The sequence below is a fragment of the Hyperolius riggenbachi genome, chromosome 5, assembly GCF_040937935.1.
Source record: "Hyperolius riggenbachi isolate aHypRig1 chromosome 5, aHypRig1.pri, whole genome shotgun sequence".
Lineage (NCBI taxonomy): Eukaryota > Metazoa > Chordata > Amphibia > Anura > Hyperoliidae > Hyperolius > Hyperolius riggenbachi.
Genome location: NC_090650.1, coordinates 423,343,522 through 423,369,657, shown reverse-complemented (window position 1 = coordinate 423,369,657; position 26,136 = coordinate 423,343,522). Strand labels below are relative to the sequence as shown.

At 45.1% G+C, this 26,136-nt stretch overlaps 1 protein-coding gene across 2 annotated transcripts in view; it reads right to left on the bottom strand.

Moving 5' to 3' along the window:
- Positions 1 to 26,136, bottom strand: part of TG (thyroglobulin) — a 329,528-nt gene that overhangs the window by 261,656 nt on the left and 41,736 nt on the right. For both annotated transcript variants that reach the window (XM_068238045.1, XM_068238046.1), the window contains 8 exons: positions 23,163 to 23,744; positions 12,922 to 13,161; positions 9,369 to 9,494; positions 9,217 to 9,294; positions 8,602 to 8,717; positions 6,600 to 6,711; positions 3,246 to 3,374; positions 1,166 to 1,375 (listed from right to left, as the gene is read on the bottom strand). In XM_068238045.1, coding sequence (XP_068094146.1) covers positions 1,166 to 1,375; positions 3,246 to 3,374; positions 6,600 to 6,711; positions 8,602 to 8,717; positions 9,217 to 9,294; positions 9,369 to 9,494; positions 12,922 to 13,161; positions 23,163 to 23,744 — 1,593 coding nt within the window. The remainder of the gene's footprint in view (positions 1 to 1,165; positions 1,376 to 3,245; positions 3,375 to 6,599; positions 6,712 to 8,601; positions 8,718 to 9,216; positions 9,295 to 9,368; positions 9,495 to 12,921; positions 13,162 to 23,162; positions 23,745 to 26,136) is intronic.

The window sequence follows — 26,136 nt, the reverse complement described above, 5'->3', positions numbered from 1 at the left end:
ATTAGGGGCACCTACCTACCTAGCTAGCCTATACAGGTGGCAACTATACTGGCTACCTATACTGGGGGCACCTACCTAACTAACCTATACTGGGGGTACCTACCTATCTAACCTATGCTGGGGGCAACTATACTGGCTACCTATACTGGAGGCAACTACCTGGCTAACCTATACTGGGGGCAACTTTACTGGCTCACCCATGCCTGGCCACCTATACTCGGGGGGGACCTATAGCTGGCTACCTATACTGGGGGGGGGGGCGCAATTTTTACACCCTCGCCCTGGGTGCATTTTAGCCTAGAAACTGCACTGTTGCCGCCGGCCTCCGAGTCCGACGACTCCGAGCTCTGCAGCCTCTCCTGTCTCCTCCAAGGCTGCACGCTGATGACGCTGCCTAGTGCCTAAGCCTGCTGATTTGATGGCGGCGGCTGCCGCCCGCTCTGCTGCCCTGGCTGCGGCTGATTGTCATGGTCAGTCACTGAGCAGCGAGCGCCGCCGACGTGACCGTGACGATGATGATGATGAGGCTGGCTGGCTGCCGCCGGCCGCCGCTCACTGGCCCAGCGCGAGATCCCTCAGATCCGAGATGGAGCATGCCCGCCGCAGACCGCAGCCGTCTGTCCCCTGCCAGTGCAGGATGCATGCTGGATGCGGATGCCCACCCTTCGCCGCCGCCAGACCCGGAGGGAGACCCAATCCATGGTGAGTCAGTCACTCACTTTGCTGCGTCACTCAGGCTTTCCTTCACGGACACGGTCGGTTGTGTGGGGGATGTAATGTTATGTAGAAATATTGGGGGGGGGGGGGGGCGCCTTTACGATCTTTGCCTCAGGCAGCAGAAAGTCCAGGACCGGCCCTGCACATTTGGCCTCAGAAGAAGCACAGCACAGTGAAACGTTCGTCAGGTTGTGCACCATTGGCACCCACTGCCCTTCCAGCACCCCCTGCCATGATAAGCACTATGAATTGTACTGCTGCATGAACTATTTATGAATGGCAAATAAACCGCAATACTGCCAAGCCTATCTCTTCTCCTTGCATTTCGTTAAATTTAATTTTGTCCAGCACCTCCTTGTGGTATGAGCAGAACCTTACGATGGCATGGCTGGGCATGAGGAGGCTGTGACCGGTCCAGCGCCCCCCTGTGGTATGAACAGAACCTTACGTTGGCATGGTTGGGCATGAGGCGGAGGTGACGCCCACATTTGCGTCTTCTGGTCACATGTGTAGGTATAGGTGGAGAAGACATTTGTGTATCCCTCTTGGCACATCAGCTGACACTTCTGAAGCTTCTCTCCGGATTCCAGAATCTCCAAACAGAACAGGGATCCATGTCTGACTTCCTGGACACCGAATGGAAGTGGACACACTGGTGCTGGAGGAGCAATAGACACAATTTGTAAGCAGTGATGATGCAAAAAAAAAGACAGCTACAGCAACTGCAATGCCTGTAATCATAATATTTATACTCCAGGAGAAAAAACAACTGGTTAGTGGTTACACATATAAAGTAAGGTACTCACGGACCGTGGCAAGGAGAGACAGCGATCTGGCTTTTTCTTTGGTGTCCTGGTTTCCATAGCTGCAGGATGTCAGTCATCACGTGACCTGCCGCAACCGGCGGTTTACGTGATAACTGACACCACTGCAGCTATTGGAGTCCAGCAGCTCGAAGAGGAAGAATGATTGTGTGCGTCTCTCCCGGCTACAGATGGAGAGATACCTCTCGCTCCACTGCTCTCTGCATGATGGGCGGCTCTGGCTGCCAATACTGGAACAACATCTGGCTACCTATACTGGGGGAGCCATCTGGCTACCTACACTGCGGAGGTCATCTGGCCATCTATACTGGGGGGACATCTGGCCACCCATACCTGGAGGGCTGGGGGGGCATCTGGCCACCCATACCTGGGGGGGCATCTGGCTACCCATACTGGGGGGTCCTCTGGCCACCTATACTGGGGGGGGCATCTGGCTACCTATATTTTGTAGGTCATCTGGCTACCTATACTGGGGGGGGTCATCTGGTCATCTATACTGGGGGACATTGGACTTCTTATACTGGGATGATAACTGGCTACCTATACAGCAGGGATCTGGCCACCTATACTGGGGGAATATCTGGCTACCTATACAGCAGGGATCTGGCCACCTATACTGGGGGGATATCTGGCTACCTATAGTGGGTGGGATATCTGGCCACCTATACTGGGGGGACATCTGGCTACCTATAATCGCAACCTAAAGTTCTAATGTCAACTACCGTATTTTCTGGGCTATAAGACAATCCGGACTATAAGACGCACATAGGTTTAGATGACAAAACCAAGAGAAAAAATAATATACTAAACCTGGTGCATCCATGGGGCAGGGGCGTCTTATGGACCTTTTCCCGCCAATTATTATGACCCCCTTGTGCCTTCCTTGTACCTCTTGTGTCCCCTGTGTCCTCTGTCCTCCAGTGTTTCACCCCTCCGTGCTCCTCTGTCCCCCATCCCCATGCCCTGTGTCCCCCTGTGTACAGTGTCCCCTGTTTTGCCTTATCCTTTTTCCCTGTGAGTCCTCCATCCCCTTGTGTCCACTGTGACTGTCCCCATGTCCTCTTAGCCTATGTTCTCTGTTCTTTTGTTTCGGTGTGCTGCGTACATATTTACATTGCAGACCGCCAATCACGGTCGCTCACTGCTCCCTTCTTAATTGGAGCCGATGGTCTCGACGGTGGGATCGCAGCTCCATCATCATTGGAGCCAAACACTGCACTCCCTCAGTAGAACATACTTGGCACCCATATATTATTCGGACTATAAGATGCCCTGACTTTTCCCCCCTTTTTGGGGGAGAAAAAGTGTGTTGTATAGTCTGAAAAGTATAGTACATTAAATAGGTGAGTTCCAATTTATACGCAAACCTGTTGCTGACAGCAGAAGCTGGCAAATGTGAGAGCAACTGACAAACCAGCATCAATCTAAAAATACAAAGCAGAACATGAAATAACATCCTTTTAGGCTCCCTGCACACTGCATGCGATTCCGATTTTTAATCGTTTTTTTACATGCGATATACTGCACATCCGATTTGCATTTCCAATTTTCTCTAAATGCTATTAACAGGAAAAACGCAGAAAAACCGCAGCATGCAGTAACGATTAAAAATTGGAATCGCATGTAAAAAAACTATTAGGAATCGGAATCGCATGCAGCGTGCAGGGGGCCATAAGCTGGAAGGTGTGGATGAAGAGGACCTACCTTGGCATAAAGTGCTTGACCTGTCCACCACGGTGACCCGAGTCCCAGAAGCCTCCTCACCATCCGGCAGTACACAGTAACACACGTTCTTCTCTTCATCACACTGAACACGAGACTGAGGACCTGGACCTGAGGGGAATTATATTAGGGATGGTCAATGAAATGCTGAAACGTCCTAACTTGTATGAATATTTGAAGGTAGTGCATTTGATTGGCCCAATAAGAAGCCACATAAAATTTACATTGTACTGTATTTGCATGCAAGCTGGAATTATAAATAACAGCTGGAATTATAAATAACTCGTTGACCATTTCTAATACGTCCAATATTTCCAGTCTCCATTAATACCATCCAAACCGCAACCTTCTCTCTGCATACCACCTTCTTCATTCCTCCCCTAGACTCCCTACAGGACTTCTCATGAGCCTCTCTGGAATCCCCTTCCCACATACATCCCTCACTCTTTAAACTGTACAAAAAAGGGCACCCTTAACATGCAATTTTTCGAGCACACATACAATGTAACCTAGGACATTCTTTTTTTTTCAGTTGATGCAAAGTAGCTGCCCTTTAAAGCATTGGCAGTGCTAAACTGTGGTCGCCATGGGAATCACAGTGCACCCCAAAGTGTCTCTCCCCTCCCCCTCTGTCCCGCTTAGGGTCATACAGTTAACTGTTTCCAGGCTCCAACAGTGTGCAGTGAACCAGATAAGGTCAGAAAAAAGAACTCCCCATGTCATCTTTAGTTTATGTAGGGGTTAAATAAAGACAGGGTCTTATCCATTTGCTACAGATACCTCACAATCCTTTCAAGATCCCTTGGAGTTAATTTATCTAGATGGCACTTATATCTGCAAAAAATCTCTCTCTAGCTTTGCAAGAAAACTCTGTACTTTCTATTGATGTTCAATGTATGTAAAGCTGTGTGTTCTAACATTGTCTGTCAACAGGCATAAAATCTGAGGAAAGCGTACTGTTTTTCTTTTAAGTTAGCCAATAAATGGTATCATCCTGATTGAAAACTTCATATCTGTAAAATCAAGCAATGCTTAGCTACAGAGGAATTACACATGCCGTATTTCTCTCCCTGTCCTCCTTGACTTAGCTCAGCTTGCAGGGTCAGACACAGACAGGGGGCTGGAATGATTTATCTGTGATCTGTCCACAAAGGAGTAGCTTGCTTACAAGTAAGGATTGAAGTGTGCTAGATATATCTGTAGATAACTGTACATAATAGATTATTCTTATTTGTACCTTCCTGGGGAAGAATGACTAGCTGAGGGAGAGCGGTTTGTTTGTCACAGACTCACAGCCAGCCAGTGTGATATTGTGTGTTGAGCTGCAGCATGTCATGTGAGAACATTACATGAAGCAGAGTAAATTGTCGGGTGCTGTGCGATCATTCCAAATCAGGGGTTGGGGGCATCCTCACAAGTCTGCCTCAGGCAGCAAAAAGCCTAGAACTGGCCTTACCTCTTGTAATATAAGTATCAAACCTGGGGTGAGTTTCCTCCACGTCAGGTTTGTAATTTACTACTGGTGCCCCATGCAGGGATCTTGAGGGATCACTGGAGATGCCCAGTGGCTGTAATTTATAAAGTCTAGTGCAAAAACAGCTAGGGCCAACTTGCAGCAGCTGCCGAGTAGTGATGGTCATGTCTAGGATAAACCATGGAGAAGCATGCGATCAGTTTGGTCCGGTGATAGATGATGTAAGACTCTGATTCGCTAGTCATGATCATGTGCTAAAGCAGGATGTGATCACAGCAAATCAGAACCTTGCAAATCTATCAGCTGTTGAAACAAATCACATGCTTCTCTAGGAGTCCTCCTGGACATGACCATCACTATTGCCTAGAGCAGGCTTTTTCAACCTTGAGTACTCTGCAGGGGTTCCTTGGAATTTTCCCCCATCGTGGGGGAAGTATATAGCACACTATAATAGGTGGTACTGTAACAAGAAGCACTACATTGGGAGGTCAGGAGACAGTATAGTGAGTGGTAGTGTAATGGGGGTAGTGAAATAAACAGCCACACATACTTTTAAAGACCATGCGTCCTCCAAAGTAAATGCCGGGGTTCCTCGAGATCAAACCATTGTTTGCAGGGGTTCCTTGACATCAAAAACTTATTTGCAGGGTTCCTCCAGGGTAGAAAGGTTGAGAAAGGCTGGCCTAGAGCAACCAACCAGATTTACCAGCTAAATGAAACAAGGATTCTGATTGGTTACCTTGGACAGCGGTTGGATTTTGGTCTGGTTTACTCTGCTTCGCACCAGTCTTGATAAGTCATCTCCATTTTTGTTATATTGTTTACTAAACCTTCTCTTCAGCTAGTACACTATTCAGCTGCACATTTGGTAACCATGATACCTGTATCCGCCCCCTAACTACCCAATACCCCGAACACAGGTGGCGAGAACCCATTGGCTACTCACAAACCCGCCCTAACCCCACCCACCCTTCCCAAAAACCCAACTCACTGAACACAGGTGGCGAGAGCCCATTGGCTGCTCGCACACTCGCCCTAACCCTGCCCACCTAACACCTCCCATACATCTAATTGGCCCTTTTAGCAAGAACCTGTATATATAAGGAGTTGAGCGTCTTCACCACTTCACTGAGGCGCTACACCTGCTATTGCTGAAATTCTGGTGAGTTCTTTATGTTATTTTATTTGCACGCTTTACCCTATATTTCTGGCCCCCTGTTCTCTTCTCAATGCTCGATTACCCATTACTCTTGTCTGACATATACCCTTTTCCATTACCAATATCACTCATTGCAAATCTGTGTAAAATAACACCCCATAGCCCATTACTATCACGAGCACCATAGCCTCTACCCCCTATTGTTTACTTGCACACCCAACTATTTTAAGCCATCTCCACAAAGCAATTTTTCAAATGGTATGTTTTATGATATGCAATATATTGATATGCAAATTTGCAGAATTTACTATAGCATAATGTACTGTCTCTTGTCTACAGTCTTGTCCCCATGTTTATTGCCTGATGAAGCGGGCTGGGCCTGCGAAACGCGTTGCACTGTTTTGGGGTACTAGTTAATAAATGTGATTGCTACTATTAAAAAAGCACTGAGGCGCTACACCTGCTATTGCTGAAATTCTGTCTTGTCCCCATGTTTATTGCCTGATGAAGCGGGCTGGGCCTGCGAAACGCGTTGCACTGTTTTGGGGTACTAGTTAATAAATGTGATTGCTACTATTCAGACAGTCTTTCGTGTCTGCTTTATGGAGGTAAGTCCACCGCTTCCTCCCAGCAAATTTTAAAGTTTTTATCCGCTTTTATCCTGCTGGCGCCTCTGTTCTCCTACTGCTATATTACAACTTACACTTGTTATTCTCCAAAGTATCTCCATCCTCCAGAGGCAGAAGCTCTCCCGTTGCAGAACTGACGCACCAGAAGTCCGAGTCTGAACTCTGCGAGGAAGCGAACCGTCCGCTCTAAGATAAAGCACAACCATTGTTTCACATAGCAGCAGAAAATAGCATTACAGAGGCACTGTAGTGACCACTGACATATTGTAGAAGGCAGTAAATTATTCAGGATACCATTTTTATGCTAATTTCCTGGATTCAGCATCAGGAACACTTCCTATAGCTATTAATTGCTGTACATTGAATGTAGCCCCGCCCTCCCAGTGATGTTTAGCTATGTGGAATTTTCCTCCCGGAGCATTATGGGAGACCAGGTATATTTTATACTGGCTTTGGTACTCTCAGTAAAAAAAAAAAAAAAAAAACATTCTGCAGAGATCACCTGGCAGGATTACCTGTGATAACTTTCAGAAAGTAAATCAGAGAGAGGGAAGTTTTAAAATGGGCAAACAATGACTAAATAATGTATAAATGAATACTGTAAAAAAAAAAATAATAATAATCAATTTGATTTATTACCGTATTTTTCTGATTATAAGACGCTCCTGACCATAAGACACACCTAGGTTTAAAGGGCAAAAAGCATGGGAAAAATAAATACTAAACCTGGTGCATCCATGGTGAAGGGGCATCTTGTGTATTATGCCCCCTTTGTACCTCTTGTGTCTCCGTGTCCTCCTCTGCCCCCCTTGTGTACTCCTCTGTCCCTGTTGTGTCCTCCTCTATGCCCCCTTTGTGTCCCCCTGTGTCCTCCTCTGCATGGGCACAGTACAGGGAGCCCCCAACATTGCAGCGGGTTGGAGTTTCATATCGGCAGGTGTTCACAAGTCAGGAACTCCCTGCATTTGGACTATAAGACACAGTGACTTTTTTCCCCACTTTTGGGAGAGAAAAAGTCAGTCTTATAGCCCAAAAAATACAGTAGGTTATTTTTACTACAGTTCCTCTTTAATGTTTAACAAGTTATACATTACTTATGTATAAAGTCCAGCATTCCCTGCAGATGCTGGCAAAATATGGCTGTGCATTCTGATTTGGGATGATAGTTACTGTAACTTTCTTCCTTCTATTATCTCCCAGCAGCCAGCAGAACTACCAGCGAATTCTAAAATGATGTCGAATATCCCCATACATCCACAACTTCTGAATATCCATGCCATACTCCCTCCTGTTGTGCTGCACTTCTGTGCCAATTCGTGGTTCTGCAAAGAACTTATACAGTGGTATAAATTTCAGCAGTTGTGAAACATTCCTTCCTTCGCCTAAGGAATATTGCAAAAATAAAACACCTCATTCCTTCAGAGGACCTTCTAACCCTAGTTCATGCCTTCATAACCTCATGGCTGGACTACTGCAGTGCCCTCTATGCAGCCACCCAAATAAAGACCTACACCACCTGCAGCTAGTACAGAATGCTGCCGCACGGCTGTTCACAAGCCAACCCCGCCATTGCCATATAACACCAATCCTTTACTCACTACATTGGCTATCCATAAAATGGAGAATACTTTTTAAAATTGGCACGCTAACATTCAAATCCCTACACAACCTAGGCCCTGGATACCTGAAGGTAGTAAATAAAAAATGTGTTGCAATTGCATCAACTTCAGATTAATAGGACCTAATAAATTGACCAACCCCAGAGTCCAACTCAAAACCTTTGGAACCAGAGCATTCTGTCTTGACGGCCCTACTCATTGGAACGCCATGCCACACCCAGGCGTCTCCAACCCTGGAGGTGTTTAAATCAAAACTAAAAAAACAGCTGATTCGTTTGGCATTTATGATCACATTTTTACCCCTGTAACATGTCACCAACCACAACTATGGACTGATTTGAGACAAGCTTGTGCGCTTTTAGTCTTATGGAAGAAATTTGCTTTTAAAAGGTGTTGTTATTATAAAACACTGAAACATTTTAACTCACTAAGAGACATTCTGAGAGCATTTTCTTACCTCTGTGCACTTTGGAGTAAACCCATCAGGTGCAGCGTTTCCCGGGGTTGAAGATTTTCTGGGCACCCAGCTGGAAAGCTGAGATTTTGCTTTGGCTTGTTGGCATGATGTCTGGCCTGCAGAAATTAACACATGTACCAATCTAAAGGGTTACTCCGCTTCAGTGCAAAAATCAATATATCATATTCGCTAACCAAGTAAATTTGTAACTGAACAAGATGGGGGGGAAAAAAACAAAACAAACAACAAAGTGTTGGAAATGGTACAAAGTCCAGACCTCAACCCCATGGAAATGCTGTGGCATGAAATCTGTGCATAGGAGAATGCCTGCAAACCTCAATAGTATGAAGCAATGAATGTTATAATGAAGAGTGGGCCAAAATTCCTCAACAACAAAGTGAGAGAATGGTAGAAGGTGGAAGTCCAGACTAGTTGTAATTTCAGTACCACCTGCGGGTGGAGGAGGGAATTGCAGCCAAATGTTCTGTGAACAGTGCCACCAGCAGGCAAGGCAAAGGGTTTCAGAGATCCTAATACTGCTGTCATTCCTGATGTGCATCCAATTCCTAAAACAGAAAACATACCATATGGCGTTACCTTTACCCAGACACTTACACTGCGGAGGGGTGGAGGTCCGAGATGTCAGCGACCCGTCAATGTAATTTCCTTCATTGTCTACACACCAGTAGTGACCTGCGGGAGAAGCTCTTCAGTCATCAGGTCTTCAGTCATGAAATAATCCTACAAGATAATCACTATATACTCACCAGTCCCCTGATAGGCCTGCAGGGGGCTCCAGTATCCCAGTCCATCACACTGCGGGGTATATGGGACGTATGACAGCCGCTTTGACTCTCCAACATTTGATCTGCTCTCCTGGAAGAACTTCAAGGCTGCAAGAGAAAGCAGAACATGGCATATCACAGTAACAAGGAATAAGCTATAATCCATTTATTCACACCACCACTAGTCAAAGCTCAGAACTTCCTCCACTCTAAAAGATAAGCAACAGCATAATAACCTTTAAAGAAAAACATTTTTTTTTGTTAAAGCCGATACAAATCCTGCAATACATCTGCAGTTCGCCTACTTCCTGCTTTCATGATAGCAGACAGAGTTAACATCCTGTGTTTACATACTAGCTGTGTCTGCCGAGGATTGCCGAATTCCTGTGATGACACAGCTGAGAGATCAAATTACACTTGTAATTACTTGAAGATGAGGGGGAACTAGGCAGGCTCTTCTCTCTAAAAACACACAGGGTGCATTTCTCTGTTTTCCTTGTGTCCTGTGCAAGAGTTCAGGACCACAGTAAAGGATGCAATTCTGCTCTTTGTATCTCTATGGCTGTTGGGTATCGGCACACTGTAGGCCAATTCTAGAAACAAACTGTAGGAATTTTGCTTTCTTCCACCATTGCCCATTCCATCTGCCACATGAAAGCAAGCAAGACAAGACATATAACGTTTATATCATGCTTTTCTCCTGGAACTCAAAGCACTTTAGAGTCGCAGCAAGTTAGGGTGTCCTCCACGGGTGACCAGCAGCATTAGGAAGCCTTACTGGCTTATGTACAGGCTTCAGTCGGGATTCAAACCCTGGTCAAAGGCTCGAACACTACATTAACACCCTTAACCAGTATGCTATCCATCTGCAACTCCATAGAAGTAGACTCTGCCCTGGTAGGCAGACCCAAGGGGTAGCAGGAGTAAACGCTATGCCTCCGGATGAACAGCATATAATGTAGCAAAAGAGAGCAAAAAGAAATCCGGGCACCAGCCAGCAGGAATTGCTGCACAGAACACCTTTAATTCATCCCCAAGATCCCCGACTGCAACTCCACTTCCCCAATCCCTATGCTATAATCATTTCTGGCACTCACGCTTTTGACCGTAAACTTCTCATGCACTTGTTTTGACCTGATGAAGTAGGCCAAGACCTGTGAAACGTGTTGTCTATTGTGCATTAATAAATATTCCTTTTCCATTAAATAATGGTTTGTCCTTTTGAGAAGGTAAGACGTTACACTTCTCTGCTATACAAGATCTATAGTAGTATCATATCATGAAGGGCACCGCCACCAGTGTTTTTAACATAGTCTAGACCCCGAAGCGGTTTTTATTTTGGAGGACTTTTGAGCCCTCACCACTAATCAAAGACAGTGAGCAACCAGCATCTGCACCGACAGACCTGGGGCACCAAGCGGGGACGTACCACAGACTCAGGCGGTGGTTACAAGTTTTGAAACACACCCTTGTGAGTATATTACTTACACACGTGTCCTTTCAGTTATCTCATTGTCCAACAACACTACCCCATTGGGCTCTTGGTCTCTCTCATTTCACAGATACTTGGAGGTTCCAATAATAATCTGTCTAATTCTATAATCATAGGGATTGATGACCCAAAGTCAGCCCAAACCTGTATTGAAGACTTAGGCCTTTTCATACATTACCTAATCAATTAACTGACACTGAAAAGAAACTGAGCCACAGTGAGAGTTATCTGAGTTATGTTTGGTTGCAGTTTAAAGGGGCACTATGGCGAAAAATCGTAAAATTTAAAATATTTGCAAACCTATACAAATAAGAAGAACGTTTTTTTTTCCAGAGTAAAATGAGCCATAAATTACTTTTCTCCTATGATGCGGTCACTTACAGTAGGTAGTAGAAATCTGACAGAAGCAACAGGTTTTAGACTAGTCCATCTCTTCATGGGGGATTCTCAGGGATTTATTTATTTTCAAAAGCACTTAGTGAATGGCAGTTGCTCTGTCCAACTGCCAAAAAACTGTGTAGGGAGCAGGGAGGCTCGCCAGCATCATTGTTTAAATCCTTTTTAGGGAATATCTTTATTAAGAATACAAGTCTTGCTGAGAATCCCCTATGAAGAGATGGACTAGTCCAAAACCTGTCACTTCTGTCAGATTTCTACTACCTACTGTATGTGACAGCGACATAGGAGAAAAGTCATTTATGGCTCATTTTACTCTGGAAAAAATGTACTTCTTATTTGTCTGTGTTTGCACATATTTAAAATTTTACAATTTTTTTCCATAGTGCCCCTTTAAGTTCGGATCAATACTCAGTTATAGTTTACTATATTAGAGAATGGAATACCGTCATTGACGTGTGGTCAACCTGATCTCAAACTAAAATTATACGGAGGACAGAAGTCTATAATGTACAACAACTGAAACTGAGCAACTGTCATTCAACTGCAATCAAAGTCCAGCTAAACGGACGTCAAGCTGAACTCAGAGATCTGTTTACATTTGGCCTGAAATAACAGGTCCATAGTACACTCACCCTATAGCTATAGCCAGGGGAGTAACTAGACGAGAGCAGCCCTTGCAATCGCAGGGGGGTCCAGAGCTGTAAGGGGCCCCAAATACTACTTCACTGCCACCGATAAAGGGGTCCATTCTTCACATCAGGTGTTTTTGTGGCCACACTTGTAATGGGTGTGAAGATGATGATGTCCACACTTGTTTGATGACCCTTGTGAGATGGGCCCCCAGGCCGTGAGGATCACCAAGGGTAGGCAAGGGAAATGGTGTGAACATCAAAGTTTTGCTGGGGGCCCCCAAGATTTGTAGTTGCGCCCCTGGCTATAGCTCTATATGTTCTTATTTTGTAGAAGATGGGAGTGCTATATATTTACTGAGTTCCCCAACCTTGTCCTCAAGGCCGACCAACAGTTCACAGGTGAGGTAATCAGTGTCTCAGCAGAGCTGATTAAAGTGGATCTGAGATAAACTTTTACTCATTGCATAATTGTGTTCCTTTCATATAGTTTATAGGGCATTCCTCAAGCCAAATACTTGTTTTGTTTTATTTTAATACTCTAATTCCCTATAAACTAAACAAGCTTTGCCCACAGCTTCTTTTGTGCCTTGGCACAGTTGCAAGGGCTTATGGGAGCTCAGTCTGGGCAATAGGAGGGGGAGGTTACTAGCCAGAGATTTCAGAGGCAGAGGGCAGGAGGGAGGAGGAAAGGGGGCTGAATTTACACACAGGCAAGGCTGATAGAATCTCCAGCCCTCAGTCTGTGACAAACAGAACATGGCTGCCCTCATTGTATCACAGGAATAAATAATCATAAACTTTTGAAGCTGTTTGCAGCTAGATATGCTGTGTAAACAATCTAAACTTTAAATAAGATATATAGACAAGTTACTTGTTATAGTTAGTTTTTCATCTCGGATCCGCTTTAACTACTTATGTGGACTTCTACAAAACATGCACTGTTGGTGGGCCTTGAGGACAGGGTTGGGGAACGCTGCTTGTAGTTAGAGTACCAACAGCATGCTATACATACTGGAGTATGCTGCCAGTTGCAGGGCATATGTGTCTTTTCTTAGGAACCTCTCCGATAAGGCGATTATGGATTTGTGTTCCTCTGTATACATCAGATCACTTCCCGACAGGCGGATTCCGTTGGCCAGTAAAAAATTGTATCCCAGTGGTAGGTGGGATGAATTGGATGCAGAAACGATGTTCTCCGCCACTTCTGTGAATTGCTGGGACTTCATTCTGGCCAGCTGACAACTTCTCGGACCTGCAGAGACACCAATATTATTCCACCGATGAACAGGCATTCCTCACAGTGCTGGCACAAATGGGTGATAGCCGTAGTATCCCCAAACTAGAGAGATCCCCATAGACCAACTACAAATTTTGGCAATATCAGTCAGCTGCTACCAGTGCACTGGGATGTGAGGCTCAGGTGTATAGCTGTAATCCCTGATCTCACATATACAAGATATATAATATCACCCAACGTAATCTAGCCCTCATAAACATAACAAGTTAAAACACAGGTTTACAAAACTTCAACATGTTTCGCCTATAAAATTAATTAGGCTTCGTCAGGAAAAAAAATGAATTATGGGTGATATTATATATCATGCAGTCAGGGGCAAATTTTTAGGATGATTTGCAATGATAAAAATAAAAGTTACGGTACATTTTAGGTACTATAGTACTACTGAGAAGGGCCAATAGTCTTCCCCAATCCCAGTGTTTCAATCTTTACAGAGAAGCCTGGAGAAAAATAACTGTCAGGCAGGAAACACACTTGACAGTTTTGCACAGAAAAACTGAGAAATCATGATTATAAACAGGATAATTCACACTTATTATTGGCCTCAATTCACTAAGCTTTATCAAACGTTTGATAATTTACCTCATGGGTAATATCTAATTTTGAATTCACTAAGGTGTTATAGATTTATTCAACGTTTTAGCGATAAAACCTTCGATAAACATATAACACCTTAGTGTATTCAAAATTAGATATTACCCATGAGGTAAATTATCAAACGTTTGATAAAGTGTTTGATAAAGCTTAGTGAATTGAGGCCATTAATGTGTTTTGCGCAGAAAAAAAACTGACATTCTAAATCATGATTGTGCACATTTTGTCAGTTTTCTGTATCAATTACATTAGCTGCTGTGAAAAAACGTTTGCGTTTTTCTGCACAGAAACACACTCAGTGTGCAGAAAACGTACGCAGAAAAACGCGCGCAGAAAACTGAAAGACAAGTGTGTTCCCTGCCTCAGTGTACTCTGCTGGGAAAGAAGGTTAGGATGTGGGATGTTGGATTAGTCTAAAGGACTTTTAGAGGGTGAAAATGGTATGACCAGAGTTGTGGAAATCTGAAGTGACCTAAAAAAATTATAAAAATTACCCAAATATACACCTAAGTAGAAGAAAGGCTCTGGATGCCTTTCCGGTGCTCTCTGTCTTCTCATTCCCTCACTGTCCCCCTTTTAAGATTGTTGCCTTCAAGACTTCTTGGAAGGCTACTTAAGCACTCGCAATTCAGGGGCGTAGGAATAGGCCCTGCAGCCCCTGCGCCCGCGGGGGGGCCCGGCCCCCCCCTGGGGCCCGCTTGGGGCCGTTTTGTGGGTGCTGGAGGGGTGGCAGCATGAGGGGAAAGCCTTGCCCACAGTCGGCGGGGAGAGGGGTAGTTCCCCCCTCTCCCTCACCTCGGGGCTCTCCCCTCTGTGCTCCCCTCCAGCTCGTAAGTGTCTGTGGGGCTGTGGTGGGCAGCGAGCGGCGGGCAGATACATACCTGCTTCCGTGCGTTCCATCGGAGACTTCTCCCTCTAGCGGCTGACGTCACTTCCGGAAGTGACGTCAGCCGCTAGAGGGAGAAGTCTCCAATGGAACGCACGGAAGCAGGTATGTATCTGCCCGCCGCTCGCTGCCCACCACAGCCCCACATTACTGCTGCCCTCATTACGATTTTCAGGTGTCTGCTGCCCTCATTACGATTTTCAGGTGTCTGCTGCCCACATTACGATTTTCAGGTGTCTGCTGCCCACATTACGATTTTCAGGTGTCTGCTGCCCTCATTACGATTTTCAGGTGTCTGCTGCCCACATTGTGATTTTCAGGTGTCTGCTGCCCACATTACGATTTTCTGGTGTCTGCTGCCCTCATTACGATTTTCAGGTGTCTGCTGCCCTCATTACGATTTTCAGGTGTCTGCTGCCCACATTACGATTTTCAGGTGTCTGCTGCCCACATTACGATTTTCAGGTGTCTGCTGCCCTCATTACGATTTTCAGGTGTCTGCTGCCCTCATTACGATTTTCAGGTGTCTGCTGCCCACATTGTGATTTTCAGGTGTCTGCTGCCCACATTACGATTTTCTGGTGTCTGCTGCCCACATTACGATTTTCAGGTGTCTGCTGCCCTCATTACGATTTTCAGGTGTCTGCTGCCCACATTACGATTTTCAGGTGTCTGCTGCCCACATTACGATTTTCAGGTGTCTGCTGCCCTCATTACGATTTTCAGGTGTCTGCTGCCCTCATTACGATTTTCAGGTGTCTGCTGCCCACATTGTGATTTTCAGGTGTCTGCTGCCCACATTACGATTTTCTGGTGTCTGCTGCCCTCATTACGATTTTCAGGTGTCTGCTGCCCTCATTACGATTTTCAGGTGTCTGCTGCCCACATTACGATTTTCAGGTGTCTGCTGCCCACATTACGATTTTCAGGTGTCTGCTGCCCTCATTACGATTTTCAGGTGTCTGCTGCCCTCATTACGATTTTCAGGTGTCTGCTGCCCACATTGTGATTTTCAGGTGTCTGCTGCCCACATTACGATTTTCTGGTGTCTGCTGCCCTCATTACGATTTTCTGGTGTCTGCTGCCCTCATTATGATTTTCTGGTGTCTGCTGCCCACATTACGATTTTCAGGTGTCTGCTGCCCACATTACGATTTTCAGGTGTCTGCTGCCCACATTACGATTTTCAGGTGTCTGCTGCCCTCATTACGATTTTCAGGTGTCTGCTGCCCTCATTACGATTTTCAGGTGTCTGCTGCCCACATTACGATTTTCAGGTGTCTGCTGCCCACATTGCGATTTTCAGGTGTCTGCTGCCCACATTGCGATTTTCTGGTGTCTGCTGCCCACATTACGATTTTCTGGTGTATGCTGCCCACATTAGGATTTTCTGGTGACTGCTGCCCACATTGCGATTTTCTGGTGACTGCTGCCCACATTGCGATTTTCTGGTGACTGCTGCCCACATTGCGATTTTCTGGTGACTGCTGCCCACATTGCGATTTTCTGGTGACTGCTGCCCACATTAGGATTTTCTGGTGTCTGCTGCCCACATTACGACATTCTGGTGACTGACTGCTGCCCACATTAGGATTTTCTGGTGACTGCTGCCCACATTACGATATTCTGGTGACTGCTGCCCACATTAGGATTTTCTGGTGACTGATGCCCACATTGCAATTTTCTGGTGACTGCTGCCCAGATGGCGATTTTCTGGTGACTGCTGCCCACATTGCGATTTTCTGGCCCACATTACGATTTTCTGGTGAACACTGCCCACGTTACGATTGTCTGGTGAATGCTGTCCACGTTACGATTTTCTGGTGAACGCTGCCCACATTACGATTTTCTGGCCCACATTACGATTTTCTGGTGAACACTGCCCAAGTTACGATTGTCTGGTGAATGCTGTCCATGTTACAATTTTCTGGTGAACTCTGCCCACATTACGATTTTCTGTCCCACATTACGATATTCTGGTGAACGCTGCCCACATTACGATTGTCTGGTAAATGCTGCCCACGTTACAATTTTCTGGTGACTGCTGCTCACGTTACTATTTTCTGGTGACTGGTGCCCACATTACGATTTTCTGGTGAACTCTGCCCACATTATGATTTTCTAAAGGCCCACATTACGATTTTCTGGTGAACTCTGCCCACATTACGATTTTCTGGCCCACATTACGATTGTCTGGTAAAATGCTGCCCACTTTACAATTAATTTACAGTGAAACGCTGCCCCATTACGATTATTTGGCACCTATGGGGGGGGCCCCATCCAAATATTCGCAGGGGGGCCCAGTGATTTCTAGTTACGCCCCTGACTCGCATCCCCAAATACTTCAGAAGATGGGTGCATCCATACTGTGCATGCACAAGCCCGAACTTGCATGTGCGCAATACAGATTGACTCCACTTTGTACGTACTCGGGGACCTGGGTAATTCTGAAGGATGCCCAAGGAGGGCTGAAGATTTATTCGACCTACAAGTCTAATTATTTTACCAGGTGGACAATGAAGGAACGAGGACATGGAGAGAGGCCGGAAAGGTTCTATGAGAGCCAGAGCCTTCTTTCTCCATAGGGGAGTATCAAATTATTTTAGTTTTCTCCCCTCATGGTTGCTTTCACACTTCCTTGCATGTGTCCCTTAAGAAAGGTGTATGATTCACACAAAATGATTGACAGTGTACATTTTTATCCAGCTGTTGATTTAATCAAAAGTGCTCCTTTCGCAAGGGTTGGCATCTGGCTGCACCTTGTATCATAAATTACAAGACCTTACTTTTAGTCATCGGAGTCTTTTCTTAGAAGCGCAGACTCCGATGAAGCTGTAAAATGGTACAACGTGGCGTAACCGGCTCCCAAATACGGAGATCCAGCTGTTTCTCATTAGAGGTTTTATATGCCATCATAACTGTGGAAGGGGAAGGTTGCGCCTGGGTCAGTCATCTAAATTCAGTTAACAAAATGCCACAGGTGTTCGAGCAGAAGATCTGCAGAGAATTCGACGAGGAGATCTGCATGACCTTTTTGTAGACAGTTTTTTTTTTTTTATTTAAATAATTTCAGATGATCAACATTAGGTATAGTTCCAAAAGGGTTCTACCTTAATTTGTCACTCATTCGTCTTTCCAGAAGTGTAGAGAACGATTCAATTGAAGAAATGTTCTTATAAATGTCTGTCTATGAAGTTAGCCCTGGCAATGATTAAGTCATGTGCTCCTGGGGCATGTTGGCGATGGCTGACATTAATTTAGTTCTGTTGTTTACTATGTTTGTGGCCAGGTAGTTTTCATTTCCTCGGATTAGTTTGGTTTGTCGTTCTCTGTTACAAATCTGCCTGTGGGCTGTACTTTGTCCTACTGTTGTTTTGAGATCTCTGCTTTCCTGGACTGGTCAGTCTTAGGTTCTTCTCAAGATGGCATGACTGGGTATGAGTTAGAAGATTTCATTTTTGGTGAAAAACTTGTTAGCAACTGTTAGTCATGTTTGTTGGGCTGACGGAACATTTTGGGTACCCCTTGAGGAAGGCCCGGATTTACATCACAGGAGCCTATAGGCACAGATGTTCTGTCACACAGGGCGTCTCACCCACCAGGCAAGTATAGGCGGTTGCCTGGGGCGCCATGAGGTGGTGAGGCGCCATGAGGTGGTGAGGCGCATTCCCCCGCCGCTGCTACCGTGACCATGGTTTGTTTTTTTTTAATATTATACTATCACCCGACTCAGTCCCCGGTGCTCGGCACGCTACCATGTGCTCAGCAGTGCCTCCACCTCCACTTCTCCCCAGCCAATAGAGCAATCAATACTGCTCTTCTCTGCCAGGCTCCTTCTTTAAAGCCGTGCCCCTTCTTCTCAGTAGCTACACAGGTTAAGTGTTTACCTCGTGTTGCCCAGCCTTTAACTCCGCCCCACGCCAGTCAAACCAGGAGCCAGCGGCCAGCCAGCTTATGCCCCCGACAGTCTGACCCCCCACCTGTGTCACTGGCTGCACACAGACACTGGAGCGAGACAGCCAGGGGACAGATGCAGTCACAGAGAGAAGAATGTGATGTGTCCGTGTTGGAGCCCCGCCCCCACACAAGACAGCAACACACCCTGGGAGAAGGGAAGTTTCTGCTCCAGAGTAGTGATGGGAATTCTGGCTCTTTTCAGAGAATCGGCTCTTCTGAATCGGCTCCCATTAAAGAGCCGGCTCTTACGGCTCTGAATCGGCTTATCATTAAATATCACTAAACACCACTCAGAATCGGAGTAAAAGCCCCGCCCCGTCTCTATATGACAATTCCAGACTGCTTCTCTGACTGGGTCAATCCCTCCAGCTACTGCTCTGCTCTGCCCGGCCCCATACACTCCTACAAGCTGCAAGAGGAGGACTACATCTCCCAACATGCCTCAGCGCCCTTTATTGCAGAGCAATGCAGAGCTCTGTGGGGCGGCCGAGGCATCGGCTCTTTCAAAACTGAGAACCGGCTCGTCGTTCGCAGCAAAGAGCCAGCTCTTAGAGCCGGCTCGTTCGCGAACGACCCATCACTACTCCAGAGATGATAAGCTGCATGCACAGGCAGAAGAGAAGGTATGCAGGCAGGCTGCTAAGAACACTTCCTGTCCTGTGTGTAGACTCCCAGTACTGTTATAACTGCTAGAATGTGCCCTGCTCTTTTGATACTAGAGTTTTCTTTGAAAGCTGGTTAGGCTGTAGGCTGGTAAAGCTGTAAACCTGTGTTTTAGTGCTGTGCTGTCTCTCCCTCTCCCCTCTCTGTTCCTCTGCCCCCTCTTCCATCTTATGCTGTCTCTACCCCTCTCTGTTCCTCTGCACTCTCTTCCATCTTATGCTGTCTCTCCCTCTCCCCTCTATTTCTCTGCACCCTCTTCCATCTTATGCTGTCTATCCCTCCCCCTCTCTTTTCCTCTACCCCCCTCTTACATTTTATGCTGCCTCTCCCTCTCTACTATTTCCCTCTGCTCGGATTACGTGTATTTTCTGGTGAAACGCTTCCACATTACGATTATTTTCTGACAACGCTGCCCCATTACGATTATTTTCTGGAGAAACGCTGCTGCCCTATGATTCATTTCTGGTGAAATGCTGCTGCAATAAGTGTATTTTCTGGTGAAACACTGCCACCTTACGAATATTTTCCGGTGAAATGCTGCTGCAATAAGTGTATTTTCTGGTGAAACACTGCCACATTACGATTATTTTCTGGTGAATTACGATTCTGAATTACGATTATTACTATTATTTTCTTTTGTTATACTGTTTTTTATTAAGTTTTTAAGAAAGAATAACAATCAAAAGAATTTCCGGAGGATCAATGAATACAGTACAAGGGTCAAGTAGAACATATGAATGAGCAGGATTATGTTTACAGAATGTACAGACATCTCATAGTTAAGGTATAAGTGGAGGAGTCTTTCTGTAGCTACTTGACAAGGGAGTAGAAATAACATGCTTAATATATGTATTCTCTTATAACCCCTAAAAAGAGAAATTCCAACATTTGAAATATCTGAGTGGACCTTCGTCCAAATAGGTATTTAGTTGTAGTTAAAGGAGAGCAGTTAAAGAGGTGAGTGTGAAAGTATTGAGAAAAGGAAGGGGGTAAGGAGTGGTAGCCAGTTGTAGAGCAGAAAGAAAGAAAATTGTGGTCCTGTGTATGGAGTTGCATGGTATCACAAAGGTTAGCCAATACTTGTAAGAGAAATCGACAGCTTGAATAAATGGGTATGTAGGTAAAGGCCTAATGTTAATAATTACTATTATTTTCTGATGAAACACTGCCGCTTTATGATTATTTTCTGGTGAAACGATGCTGGTATTATGATTATTTTCCTGGGGGGGGGAGGGGCTTGGGGGGGCGCCACAGGTTTTTTTTGCCTGGAGTGACAAAATGACTAGAGGCACCCCTGCTGTCACATTACACTTTGCCCTCAACGAATCTAGAAATTTCCGCCGGACCACACCGAAATGTGCTGGCTGGCCCCACTGTCACTTCCCCCTTATTTCCCCTGCCCAGTGTAGGTAGCCACAGGTGTCCCTTAATACTGAGCATACCTCTGGCTACCTAATACTAAGTAGCTAGAGGTGCCCCCAACTAAAGGGAGATTTTGTCAGTGGAAAGCAGAAAGCCGGGTGAGTAACTTCTCATTTAAGCTCCACTTAGGTCTTAGGACTCTTCATAGAGAAGGAGGGAGGCACTCGAGGAGGGGAGTGAACCACCTTTCTATCATCAGGTGCCTGTATGCACAAGCCTACAGTGCCTTATGGTAAATCTAGCCCTCCCTGTCTTGAAGAGGAGTAAACCATTTACCATGTACAAATTGTGTATTTGGATGGTCACACACTTCAGATGTACATTTATATTTGTGTTAGAAAAAAAAAACAAAAAACAGAAATTTATAGTAAACGGAATAAAAAGAGGCCATACACATCGATTTTCCGTTCAAATCGTGGCAGATTTGATCACTCTGACCAAATCTGCCAGGAACCTACTGAACAACAAAGTCATGTTAGATTAGTCTTAATTTCAAACAATTTATGCTGAAAATTCATCAAAATTATCGATCTAATGGAAAACCTTCATCAACTGGCAGTGGCGGTGGGGCAAGAGTGGGGCAAGAGTGGGGCCAGATGAAGGCCTATAGCATTGCACGGCATCGAGCAGTGCAAGTGCAACACTGCAGTTCAAACAATTTTTAACAGATTTCAGAAAATCGTTGAGCCATGTGCATGGCCGGATTTCAGGCAAGGCCACAAAGGCCATGGCCTAGGGTACCAGGAAAGCAAGGGGCGGGCTGTGGACAGCAGGGTGGCAAACAATTGTCCTGCTACACAGAGTTTGCACATAGCAGTGGGCGGCTATAAACAGCCAGATCCGGCACTCGGGGGATGAAGGGGCAACAAAAGGGCACTTACAGTGATTTCTGAGCTGCCCGTCACTTACCGAATGTGCCGCTTGCCAAGGATTTTACAATCTAATCCCTTACATCATTTCACTAACTGTCCTCAAAAGAGCCTACAATCGAATCCCTTCTGTGTTGTGGGGGGGGGAGGGGGGGAGGTTAGAATGCTGTCAGTCCAGGGGCAGCTGGTGATAGTGGGGCTTGGGCGGTCAAAAAGTACAAATCCGGACCTGGCCATGTGTGGAAGGAACCGATGCCTCTCTGATCAGATTCAGGTCATAAGGGATTGATCCATTCTGATATATTGGGTGGCAATCTATGTGTGTATGGCCAACATTACACTGAGGATTACTGGCTCTAAGTCCCCCCTCTTTGTATATGAGATTGAAAAGGGCATAATGAGCAAATGTACTAGTGTGGTATAAATTGGGGTGTAAAAAGTCAGCCTTTATAATAGAGGGATGAATACATACACTTTAAACACCAGCTCAAGTCTTAGGCCACATACACACATCAGACCATAGTCTTTTGAAAATGAAAGATCACAGACCAATCTTACCACCCTTCATGTAGTATGAGAGCCATACTCTACACAGTCTTTTCTATGGAGCTGAACTCCCCATCAGAAATAAATCATTGCAAGATGCTGCACACACAGATGCTGTACAGACACAAAAGATCAGTATCTGCAAAAGATCTGTTCCTGCCAAAAATCCATTCCTGCAAATCGCAATGATAGTCTATGAGATCTGCAGATCATTATACACACATGATTTAACTGACATTCATCTGCAGATCAGATCCACCAGGATGGATTTTCAGATCTGCAGATGATTGCTTGACCTGCAGATGAATGTCAGTTAAATCATGTGTGTATGATGATCTGCAGATCTCATAGACTATCATTGCGATTTGCAGGAATGGATTTTTGGCAGGAACAGATCTTTTGCAGATACTGATCTTTTGTGTCTGTGCAGCATCTGTGTGTGCAGCATCTTGCAAAGATTTATTTCTGATGTGGAGTTCAGCTCCATAGAAAAGACTGTGTAGAGTATGGCTCTCATACTACATGAAGGGTGGTAAGATTGGTCTGTGATCTTTCATTTTCCAAAGACTATAGTCTGATGTGTATATGAGCCTTTAGGACTGGGCCAAAGAGTGTTGATTTTAATGATTTATTTTACATAGTTACGGTTAAGGTTTATTGTATCCTATAACCCCAATAAAGGCATCTGTGACCATTATAATTTTAAACAAAACCAAGATCAGCAACACCACTCTTGAAGAGATAGCTCTTTATTCAGACACGTCATTAAAATCACATGCCAAAAAAAAAAATGGGCTTAGATGTCTAAGCCCATGTTTTTTGGCATGTGATTTTAATGACGTGTCTGAATAAAGAGCTATCTCTTCAAGAGTGGTGCTGCTGATCTTGGTTTCTTGAATCGGTGACCCTTGGGCATCAGGAGTGTTTGGTCTAACACTGTGTGAATCTAAAATATAATTTTAAAGTAATTTCAGTGTGTCAAACATCTGTTATTGTGTCAAAAAAGAGAAGCTGCTTACATTTTGGAATTTTACTTGACACCATTTCCATTCCTGGAAGCCGTTGTCCACCAAGATCGGCACACCAACAGCTACGTTGGTCCATGTGGCCTAGAGGTGTGGAGAAGTCACTGTAGGAGCCAGGATAGTAAGTGAGGCTCCCGCTCAACAGTCTCCAAAAGATATACGGATTCAGAAGGAAATTATCTGTTGATGATGCTGTATTATTTCCATCGAAGAACTCTTCTGGAATGTCGCTAAAACTTGGATACTGGGACAACACAGGGAAAATACTCTGATGTCCTTCCTCATAAAGCCTACGAACAAAATCTGGGAAACTCTGTGAAGAGGACTTTTTGTATGTCAATAATATACTAAGCGTCTCCTGCAATGAGATGTTTCTGTTCAGGGTTGTCCATCTTTCATACAGGGCAAAGGTTTGCTCAGTGGGGCCACTGCACTGCCCCCTCTGCCATTCACCACTAGGGGCGCACTGGGGAATGTACACTTGAGATAGAGCAGAATAATCTGAAGCACCAGACAAGAGACGGTTAGTTGCCGGTAGAAAGGCATTGCTGGCAGTCAGCTGACAATAACTCGGACCTAGGAAAAGGATAAGAAAATAGATTGTCATAAAAATCCACAGCAGTTCAATATTACACTTCCTAGACATCCCTTGTTGGATCCAAAGAAAGATGAGTGAAATAGTCTCCTAACTAGCGATGAGCAAATATGTCAATTTTTATTTTGTCAACATTTCCATGAAAATGTCACATTTTCGCTCAGCGAATATTCGAGAAAATATAAGGGAAAGAGGAACCACACCCCTTCCATGTGCACTGAAGTGTTAGAAGTATCAACAGAATTATTTTAAACTGCAGTATATTAAAGCAACCACAAGATATCACTGTCTGTAGAATGATGTGAAGATCTCTATGGTAATGTGATTTCCTGTATTCACTCCGTGTTCCTCTGGATATATCTGTGCACGTTTTTCTTCAGTAAAGAGTTCTAACTTGTTATATCGGGTGCCTATCTGCGTGTACCAAGCAATCTGCTCCATCATGAAGACTATGGCCCCGGGAAAACTCATTTTCACACAGATGAGTGCAAAGACCTATGGGCATGCATGCAAAAACTCTTTAAGTTAATGCATTAAAGGACACGTGACCTGGGGCAAATCTATGCAAGCTAAGCATAGATGTGTGTTCATACTGGATTCATATACCTTTGTGCAATGTCTGACCCTCTCCTCTTATATAGGTCCATCAAATAAAGCCTTCATCCCCTCCCCTTCCCCCCAGTCGCAAACCCAAAGCCTCGCCGTTGAAACTCTGTGGCCACCACTATGGTTGCTGAACTGGGGGCGGTCCACCAGAACACAATGTAGGTGGTCACAGAGCTCTGGACTTCTCGCCAGGCTTCAGGCAAAAGCCACCATGGCAGCTTTTTCAGTGGGGGCAGGGTTGACCAATTCCGGTCATTTCCCAGCGATCAGCTGATTTCTATTGCCATTCATTCACCGGACCTACATTAGGGGCTATAAGGTGGAAGATTTAGTTGCACCTTAGCTTATGCTGGAGGTACTCTTCAGTCCAGTCCAAGTTTGTTGGATCCCTTAGTTTAAAGTAAATTTGCTAGTAAATCAAGTGACTGTATCCCAAGGACTACATGTAAAAAGAGTTAATTCTACAGAAAGAAATCTGGACAGAGAAAACTATGCATATCAAATTCTTCTAGAGTTTTATTTCATCTGTATCCTCTGACAAGTAAGTGAAGTGTAGTCCGGTGTTAGTCGCGGAGCAGAAATGCAGACATCAAACCAAGAAACGTTTATTCCGGTTATCCCTTTAATGACTAACGGTACATGGTACATGTACAAGCTTTTGACGTTACATTTCTTCATCAGGCATACAGGTATATGTACTGTTAAGGGTTCAATAGATCTGAGCACTGATGAGGTCTTTTTACATTTAAAAGAAGGTAATACTGTTTGACATGTCAGATAGAGCCTACAGAATGTTACATTCACTTTTGTATGGTTCTTATCCAGTTCTGTTCATTGCCTGAAGAAGAAACTTTTTTGGAAAGGTTTTGGAAAGTTTGCATCATAGCAAACACAGTTAGTCATTAAAGGTATAAATGGAATCACTGTTTGTTGCTTTGATGACAGCATTTCTGTATTCTCTGTTAATTTTCAAAGGATATTATCCCAATAAATATCTAATTTTTGCAACCAGAGTTCAGATAGGTGGCTGGCGCATGCTATCATAGCCGCAGGGATAAACTCCACTTTTTAAGGTATTTTTTTCTACAGCGTTTTTTTGTAGAAATTTTAATTTACAATGTTTAATATTACTACTAGAGATGTCCCGAACTTCGGTGGTTCACGTTCGCCTGCCAAAGGCGAACTTTCCCGGAAGTTCGATTCGCCCCATAATGCTCTATTGAGCAAAACTTTGACCCTCTACATCCTAGGTTCTCAACGTGTGGTTTGCGTACCCCAGTGGGTACTTCTGATGGTTCCAGGCAGGGGCGCCGCGAGGCATAAAGCGAACCAAGCGGTCGCTTGGGGCCTCACAATCTTAGGGGCCTCGGCGGCTCCGTGACGTCGGCGTGACGTCACTTTTTCCCCGCAGCCCCGCCGGGCTGGCAGAGCAGAGCAGGGCTACAGGAAGATGGCCGCCGCCGAAGCCCTGCTCTGGAGACTATGTCTCCAGTACAGGGCTTCGGGTGGCCATCTTCCCGACCCGTAGCCCTGCATGAATCAGCGCGGGAGATTGGAGGAGGAAGCCAGGGAGGGAGCTCCGTGGGAACTGCGCGCCTGAGAAGCCGGCCGGGAGAGGAGACCAGGGAGAGAAGACTTCTGCCAGTGCCAGCCTGCCAGGTGAGTAAATTCTTTTCTTTTTGCAGCCGCAGCCCTAATTGCGAATTTGCTGATGTGGCCCTAATTGCGATTGATTTCTGCTGAACTGTGCCCTAAATGCGTTTGATA